Below are 9,109 nucleotides of genomic sequence, written 5' to 3' on the forward strand. Positions count from 1 at the left end.
CACCTCACAGGGTGTCTGTTGTGGGGGAGGAAGGGAAAGGAGATTGTGAGCCGCTCTGAGACTCTTCTGAGTGGAGGGTGGGATATAAATCCAATATCTTCTTCTTCTTCTGGCTCCACCCCCCCAATCTCCAGGTATTTCCCCATCCAGGGCAGCCAACCCTAAGTGAACTCATAAGGAAGAAGGGTGGGTAGTAAAGCATGGTGGGCGGGGGGAGGCACAAACAGGGAAGGGTGTGGAGGCCCAGAGCAAGCAAAGAGCATCTGGAGACCTTTGCACAATCAATCTTTTTTAATCGGCAAGCCAAGCATTTCATTGGTTGGGGCAACAGCAACGCAGCAAACCTCAGAGGACGCTCCACTCCCCGGCTGGCTTTCTTCATGTGCCGACATGTGAGGCATTGTGAGTCTGTGGTGTTTGGCTTCCATACAACCGCGCCAAGGGCTTCAGGGCAACACAATGGCTTAGATCTCTGCATTGCCTGCGGCAGAACAGCAACGGGAAGACGTCTTGCAGGCAGGGAGCGGCTTCGGAGGGCCCCTGCGCACAGATTTGCCCATGCACACCGTCTTCTCCCTGTGGCTTTCCAGCTATCCCAGCGCACACTCTACACGCTCATTGTATTGACCAATGCCTTTGCCGCGTGTGCACACACACACACACACACACATAAATGCACACACAGCCCCTTCGACACTTGGATTCTGGCTCACGTGATTGCAGGGTCCTCTGTCGCACTTGTGTCGCACCTCCTGTAGTTCCACACTTGCACCCCCAAACACAAACGCTGGTCTTGCGGCCCTGGCAGGAAACACTTGGGGGCGGGTAGTCCCGATGCTCCTCCTCCCTTTTGGGAGCTCACTCCATCGCCATCCCGGGATGGAAGTGGAATCTGGAAGGACAAAAAGCCTCCATCACCACCACCATCACCACGCCCGGGTCGATCCCAATCAATTTTTGCGCACCATCGGCAGGGCCACAGCCTGGAGGTCTCCTGGAGTGACCGCTGATCCCCAGACGATGCAGATCAGTTCCCCAGGAGGAGAAAACGCCCCGTGGGCAGGTGGACTCTGCGGCCTTAGACCAGAGGTGGCCAAACTGCAGCTCGGGAGCCACACGTGGCTCTTTCACACATCTTGTGTGGCTCTCAAAGCCCCCACTGCCCTGTCAGCTGGACTGCAGCAGGCATTTGTCTCTTGGAATCACTTCTCCAAGCCAAGCCAGCTGGCAGCTTAGAGAATGCATTTAGAGTTAAAGTTGCTTTCTTTCCACCTCTCCTTCCCCATCTATTTCCTTCCTTCCTGTCTTGCAGTTCTCAAACATCTGATGTTTATTCTGTGTCGCTCTTACGATAAGCAAGTTTAGCCAGCCCTGCCTTAGTCCCTGCGAAGGACCCTCCTCCAACCCCGCCCTCTTCCATGTTACCTTTTCACTGGAGATGCTGTTGGGGATTGAACCTGGGACTTTTTGCATGCCAAGCAGGTTCTCAGCCCCTGAGGTGCAACCCCTCCTCCACCTCGGACAGCTTTATGGAGAGGAGAGGTCCATCAAAGGCCGGCATTCATAAATGGAACCTCCATGTTCTGGGGCAGTCTACTTTTTGCTGGTGGGTAACAAAATTGATGGAGGTTTTGGCCTCTTTATCGTTCCAGGAGCATCTGGTGGGCCATTGTGGAAAGCAGGCAGCAGGAGTAGAGGGACCCCTGGTCTGAGCCAGTAGGTGGCTCCGATCTTCTCAGGGGTCCTCACCCTTTTAGGAGCCTGCAGGCAACTTTGGAATTCTAGCACAGCATGGTAGGCACAGCCACAAAATGGCTGCTGCAGGAGGCGGGGCCATCCACAAAATGGCTGCCGCAGGAGGCGGGGCCCTCCACAAAACGGCTGCTGCAGGAGGCGGGGCCCTCCACAAAATGGCTGCCGCAGGAGGCGGGGCCCTCCATAACACAGCTGCCGCAGAAGGCAGGGCCATCCACAAAACGGCTGCCGCAGGAGGCGGGGCCCTCCACAACACAGCTGCCGCAGAAGGCAGGGCCATCCACAAAACGGCTGCCGCAGGAGGCGGGGCCCTCCACAAAACGGCTGCCGCAGAAGGCAGGGCCATCCACAAAACGGCTGCCGCAGGAGGCGGGGCCCTCCACAAAACGGCTGCCGCAGAAGGCGGGGCCATCCACAAAACGGCTGCCGAAGGAGGTGGGGCCATCCACAAAACGGCTGCCGCAGGAGGCGGGGCCCTCCACAACACAGCTGCCGCAGAAGGCAGGGCCATCCACAAAACGGCTGCCGCAGGAGGCGGGCCACGGCTGCCGCAGAAGGCGGGGCCATCCACAAAACGGCTGCCGAAGGAGGTGGGGCCATCCACAACACGGCTGCCGCAGGAGGTGGGGCCATCCACAACACGGCTGCCGCAGGAGGCGGGGCCATCCACAACACAGCTGCTGCCGCTTCCCTTCAGTCGCACAGTGAAGATCCTTGTGCTGTGGGGGCAGCTGCTACCAAAGCAAAATTTTTAAAAATCTGCACAACCAATCAAATCTCCAGTGGCCAATCAGAAGCCCTGCTGGGCAAAAGCCCCACTTGGCCCTGCCCATCTCCTAGAAACACTTGTTGGCCACCAGGAAAGCTCGCAGCACACAGGGGACCCCTCTACCAAGTGTAGGGTTGCCAATCCCCAGGTGGGGGCAGGGGATTCCCCAGTTTGGAGGCCCTCCCCCCACTCCAGGGTTATCAGAAAGCAGGCGGAAGAGGGAAATGTCTGCCGGGCACTCCATTATTCCTTAGGGAGCCCTATTCCCATAGGGTATAATAGAAAATTGATATGTGGATATCTGGGGCTCTGGGGGGCTGTTATTTTTTTTAGGTAGAGGCACCAAATTTTCAGCATAGCATCTGTCGTCCTTCCTCGAAACACCCTCCAAGTTTCAAAGAGATTGGACCGGGGGTCTAGTTCTGTGAGTCCCAAAAAGAGGTGCTTCTATCCCCTTCATTGTTTCTAGTGGAGGGGAGGCATTCAAAAGGTGTGAAAGGAAAAGGAAAGGTCCCTTGTGCAAGCACCAGTCGTTTCCGACTCTGGGGTGACGTTGCTTTCACAACGTTTTCACAGCAGACTTTTTTACGGGATGGTTTGCTATTGCCTTCCCCAGTCCTCTACACTTTCCCCCCCAGCAAGCTGGGGACTCATTTGACCGACCTCGGAAGGATGGAGGGCTGAGTCAACCTTGGGCCGGCTACCTGAATCCAGCTTCCGCCGGAATCGAACTCGGGTCGTGAGCAGAGAGTTCAGACCACAGCACTGCAGTCCTGCTGCTTTCCCACTCTGCGCTGCGGGGCCGCTTTAAAAGGTGTGAGGTCCCTTTCGATGTGGTGGCTGGAACTCCCTTTGGAGTTCAGTTATGCTTGCCACACCCTTGCTCCTGGCTCCACCCCTAAAGTCCCCAGATATTTTTCGAATTGGACTTGGCAACCCTAACGAAGTGTCCCCCAGTCTTCAACCTCTCTCTGCTCCAACTTCCTTCCCAGACGCTCCCCCTGGACCCTACCCATCCTGCTCTCTTGCCCCCCCCTCCCGCTCCTGCCAGTGTTTTGCAGTCAGCGGCCTCCTCTTCTTCCCTTTGGCACACTTACTCCAGGGCACAGGTGACCACTCCCAAGAAGAAGCAGGAACCGGCGATGGTGCTGAGCAGAGTGACCGCCTTCGGGAGATCCAGGCGCTCTGTGGAGAGGGAGATTCAGAAACGGTCAGTCCACACCTTACGCAGCCCGGGAGGAGAGCCGGTGAATTGGCAACAGACTCCAGCACCGGTCATGGTGCTACTGGAAACACACATGCCATGTGCCCAGCAGGCCTGATGTAAGGCAAGGCCTCGGTGCTCAGGGGGAAGGGGCTAAGTTCAGCCCATAGCAGTGCCAAGTCCAATTAAAGAACTATCTGGGTACTTTTGGAATGGAGCCAGGAGACAGTGGGGGGCGGAGCCAGAAGACATTGGGGCAGAGCCAGGAAACTTTGGGGCAGAGTCAGGAGACATTGGGGAGGAGTCAGAAGACTTTGGGGTGGAGACAGAAGACATTGGGGCGGAGCCAGGAGACATTGGGGAGGAGTCAGAAGACTTTGGGGTGGAATCAGAAGACATTGGGAGGAGTCAGAAGACTTTTGGGTGGAGCCAGGAGGCATTGGGGCAGAGCCAGGAGACATTGGGGTGGGACCAGGAGGCATTGGGGCGGAGCCAGGAGACATTGGGGCAGAGCCAGGAGGCATTGGGGGTGGAGCCAGGAGACATTGGGCCGGAGCCAGGAGACATTGGGGCAGAGCCAGGAGGCATTGGGGGTGGAGCCAGGAGACTTTGGGTGGAGCCAGGAGGCATTGGGGCAGAGCCAGGAGACATTGGGGTGGGACCAGGAGGCATTGGGGCGGAGCCAGGAGACATTGGGGCAGAGCCAGGAGGCATTGGGGGTGGAGCCAGGAGACTTTGGGGCGGAGCCAGGAGGCATTGGGGCAGAGCCAGGAGACATTGGGGTGGGACCAGGAGGCATTGGGGCGGAGCCAGGAGACATTGGGGCAGAGCCAGGAGGCATTGGGGGTGGAGCCAGGAGACTTTGGGGCAGAGCCAGGAGGCATTGGGGCAGAGCCAGGAGACATTGGAGCGGAGCCAGGAGACATTGGAGCGGAGCCAGGAGACTTTGGGGCGGAGCCAGGAGGCATTGGGGCAGAGCCAGGAGACATTGGGGCGGAGCCAGGAGACATTGGAGCGGAGCCAGGAGACTTTGGGGCGGAGCCAGGAGACATTGGAGCGGAGCCAGGAGACATTGGGGTGGGACCAGGAGACATTGGGGCGGAGCCAGGAGACATTGGGGCAGAGCCAGGAGACTTTGGGGCGGAGCCAGGAGGCATTGGGTGGAGCCAGGAGACTTTGGGGGTGGAGCCAGGAGCAAGGTTGTGACAAACATAGTTGAACTCCAAAGGGGATTCTGGCCATTGCATTGAAAGGGATCGTGCTGCTTTTTAATGCTTTCCATTCATTTGGAATAATGAAGGATAGGGGCATCTTCTTTCGGGGCTCATAGAATTGGATCCCGCAGGCCAACGCTTTTGAAACTTGGAGGATGTTTTGGGGGGAGGCACCGGATGCTGTGCTGCAAATTTGGTGCTTCTACCTCAAAAAACAGCGCCCCTCCCCCGAGTCCCAGATACCTACGGATCAATTTTTCATTATTCCCTATGGGAATCGGTCTCCATAGGGAATAACGGAGTACCCAGCAGACACTTCCCTTCCACCCCCTCTCCCTTTCTGATGACCCTGAAATGGGGGGGGCCCTCCAAACTTGGGGATCCCCTGCCCCCACCTGGGGATTGGCAACCGTATCAGCCCCCCAATACCATTTCCCCATCCTGAAATAACCCCTTTTGTGAAACGTTTTCCCACCAAGCAAATATTGCATGAGGCTCAGCGACTTAGTGGTGGGCATGCAGGAGGTCCCAGCTTCAAACCCCGGCAGCATCTCCAGTCGTTGAAAGGGCCAGTCAGGAGCCAGGAGGTGACTGGAGCCCAAGTCCTAGGAGGAAAGGCTGAAGGAGCATGTGCAAACTGGCTCTTAAAAGTTGGGGGTGGGGAGGAAAGAGCGACAGCCAGTGGGGTGTAGGGTTGCCAATCCCCAGGTGGGAGCAGGAGATCTCCCAGTTTGGAGGCTTCCAAACTGCTTCAGGGTCATCTGAAAGCGGGGTGGGGGGAGAAATGTCTGCTGGGCACTCCATTATTCCTTATGGAGACCGATCCCCATAGGGTATAATGGAGAACTGATCCACAGGTATCTGGGGCTCGCGGGAGGGGGAACTGTTTTTTGAGATAGAGGCACCAAATTTGCAGCATAGCATCCAGCACCTCTCCTCAAAATACTCTCCAAGTTTCAAAACGATTGGACCCCCCCCAAAGAAGGTGCCCCTATCCTTCATTGTTTCCAGTGGAGGGAAGGCATTTAAATGGTGTGCATTCCCTTTAAAGGTGATGGCCAGAACTCCCTTCGAAGTTCAATGATACTTGTCACACCCTTGCTCCTGACTCCACCCCCAACGTCTCCTGACTCCACCCCCAAAGTCTCCTGGCTCCACCCCCAAAGCCCCCAGATATTTCTTGAATAGGCCTTGCCAATCCTAGTTGAGAGAGAGTGGGGTGGGCAGCCCCCCGCGTCACAGCTTCGTGCTTGAAATGGTGGGGCATAAAATTATTTCCAGAAACATTCATAACTCAAGGCCAGATTCTGAAAACAGCTCAGCCTTCCTGTGGAAGGGAGGAAGGAATCGGCCTCCGAGAGGTGCTGTTGACATAGCAACATCTAGGGCAGGAGGAGGTGGGAACAGGGACAGCCTGGCCTTGAGCCTGGAGCAGAGGGAGGGAAACTGGAACAGCCAGCTCTAGGGGGAATTTCAGAAGAGGGAGGGGAAAGGGAAAGGCCAGGCCAGAGGTGGGAGAGAAACAGGAACAGCTGGAGTCCAGGGGAGGGGAAGAGGGGGGGAGGAAGCTGTGGGCTGGGACAGGCGGCTCCCACCTGGGTAGCAAGTCTTCATCTCCCAGCAGGCTGTATCCTCCATCCGGCAGGAGGAGCAGTTGACCACGGGAGTGGAGCCGTCTGCAAACAGCAATGGTGGGGGGAGTGGAGGGTTACGGGATGGAGGCCTCAAAGAGAGAAAAACTCGCCACCGATTGCAAGAATAGCTCTGGCCTGGGACCCCCAGCCTTTTTGAGCCTGCGGGCACTTCTGGAATTCTGCTACACTGTGGTGGGCTCGGGGCTGACCCTGCCATGCAGCGATTGCCTAGGGCGAAAGCCTTCTGGGGGTACCCAATTGGGTACCTCCATGTGATTTGGTGATGTTATCACTGCGGGGGGGGGGGGGACAGGAAGTTAGCGTTGCCTAGGATGCAGACAGTCTAGAGCCAGCCCTGGGTGGGGTCAGCCGCAAAATGGCTGCCACAGAAGGCGGAGCCAGATGCAAGATGGCTGCTGCAGCTTACCTCAAATTACATCGTGAAGGTATTTGTGCCGTGGTGGCAGCTGCCGTTGAAGCAACGTTTTTAAAAATTGGCACAGCCAACCAAATCTCCAGGGGCCAAATCTCTCACTGGCCCTGCCCCATACTTGGGGGGCACCCGAAAAGCTGGGGACCCCTGGAATGGCTATTTGCCTCATATGCCGATCCTTTTCAGCTGTGCCAGGCTGATATTTCCTCAGGCCTTTGGAGTTGGGGTAGTGGTCGGGGGGGCGCAGGAAGAAAGGGACGCTGTCCCTCAAGTGTGTGTGTGGGGGGGAGTTCTTGCCCATTTCTGGAGTCTCATCCCCTTTCCCAGGACTTACGACAAGCCGGAGGGCACAAAGCTGGAAGAGAAGAAAATACAGCAGTTACGAGGCACACTCAACATTCTTTACCAGCTCTCCACTAGAAACTGGGGCGGTGGGTGGCATTGCAAAGATGGGCCCCAATGCAACTGGCAAAGGTTTCTTACATAAGAGAACATAAGAACATAAGAGAAGCCCTGTTGGATCAGGCCAATGGCCCCTCCAGTCCAACACTCTGTGTCACACAGTGGCCAAAAAACCCAGGTGCCATCAGGAGGTCCACCAGTAGGACCAGGACACTAGAAGCCCTCCCACTGTGCCCGCCCCCCAAGCACCAAGAATACAGAGCAGCACCGCCCCAGACATAAGAACATAAGAGAAGCCCTGTTGGATCAGGCCAATGGCCCATCCAGTCCAACACTCTGTGTCACACAGTGGCCAAAAAACCCAGGTGCCATCAGGAGGTCCACCAGTAGGACCAGGACACCAGAAGCCCTCCCACTGTTCCCACCCCCACCCCAAGCACCAAGAATACAGAGCAGCACCACCCCAGACATAAGAACATAAGAGAAGCCCTGTTGGATCAGGCCAATGGCCCATCCAGTCCAACACTCTGTGTCACACAGTGGCCAAAAAACCCAGGTGCCATCAGGAGGTCCATCAGTGCCAGGAAGCTAGAAGCCCTCCCACTGTGTCCCGCCCCCGCAAAGCACCAAGAAGACAGAGCATCACTTGCCCAGACAGAGCGTTCCATCTACTGTATACCATGTGGCTAACAGCCACTGATGGACTTCTTGAATAAAGTTTCAGGAGAACAGTTGATGCCTCTTTCCCAAAGTGATGGATTCTTCCCCCCCCCCCCCAAAAAAACATGCATGCACATATGCATGCACGCGCACACACACACACACATGCACAACCCCCCCCCCCCCCCCGTCTGCGGCAAATTCCCAAAGAGAAAAGGGCTGGGCCAATCACACCTTAACACCATCTCTCCCACCATCCCAGACATGTGAGGTTACATGTTTAGGGGGGGAAAGGCCCTCTGCACATGCTCAGAAGCACTCTCCTCCTCTTTCACGACAATGGGTCACATGTCCCAACATGCGCTGCACCAGACGGGGCCCCAAATATATTCTCACAGGAGCTTGCCCTGAGCCGTACCTGCTCTGCTCAGCTCCGGCATCTTCACCTCGTGAAGCCAATCCCAGAACTTTGGAAAGTCTTCCAGGCTTTGGTTTATTTCTGAAAATGAAGTCACCCACTTCTGGACAAATCATAGAATCCTAGAGCTGGAAGGGACCTCCAAGGTCATCTAGTCCAACCCCCAGCACAATGCAGGGAATTCACAAAATGACTCTTTCTCTCTCCCATCCTTGTCCAAACCCTCTCAACCCACAAACTGTCCGCTACAATTGTGAGACCCCCTCCCAAACGGAGAGACTCACCGATAACGCGAAAGACTCGGTGTGTTTTTTCCAGAATCATATCCAAGGAAAGCTCATCTACAGACAGAGAGATGGAGAGGAACAAAGAAGGAGATGGGACCTCCAGCTGGGACCTGCGGATCTCTCAGAAGCTCTACTGATCTCCAGACAACAGAGATCAGTTCCCCAGGAGAAAAGAGCTGTTTGGGAAGGTGGTGGGCTTGAGGGCACGGTTTCCTCCCTTCCCCAAACCTTCCCCACCCCAATCTCTACCCAAAAATCTCCAGGAATTTCCCAACCTAGCAATGGCTACCCGAGGTCTCCTAAGCAAAGTTCCCTCTAAGTTTCAGAGTCTTG

The 9,109-nt window shown here is 56.2% G+C and overlaps 1 protein-coding gene across 2 annotated transcripts; it reads right to left on the reverse strand.

Moving 5' to 3' along the window:
* Nucleotides 1-278: 278 nt before the first annotated feature.
* On the reverse strand, nucleotides 279-8,839 carry TMEM95 (transmembrane protein 95). Of its 2 annotated transcripts, XM_060255661.1 has the most exons (6): nucleotides 8,774-8,839; nucleotides 8,490-8,570; nucleotides 7,344-7,364; nucleotides 6,538-6,618; nucleotides 3,622-3,709; nucleotides 279-892 (listed from the first exon to the last, which is right to left on the reverse strand). In XM_060255661.1, exons 1-6 carry the CDS (start codon nucleotides 8,811-8,813, stop codon nucleotides 859-861), a joined length of 345 nt encoding a protein of 114 aa, XP_060111644.1. In that variant the 5' UTR covers nucleotides 8,814-8,839; the 3' UTR covers nucleotides 279-858. The 2 variants fall into 2 exon arrangements, with proteins under 2 accessions (XP_060111644.1, XP_060111645.1); XM_060255662.1 differs by lacking the exon at nucleotides 6,538-6,618.
* Between the last annotated feature and the right edge of the window lie 270 nt (nucleotides 8,840-9,109).

This window comes from Heteronotia binoei, chromosome 15 (assembly GCF_032191835.1).
Source record: "Heteronotia binoei isolate CCM8104 ecotype False Entrance Well chromosome 15, APGP_CSIRO_Hbin_v1, whole genome shotgun sequence".
Taxonomy (NCBI): Eukaryota; Metazoa; Chordata; class Lepidosauria; order Squamata; family Gekkonidae; genus Heteronotia; species Heteronotia binoei.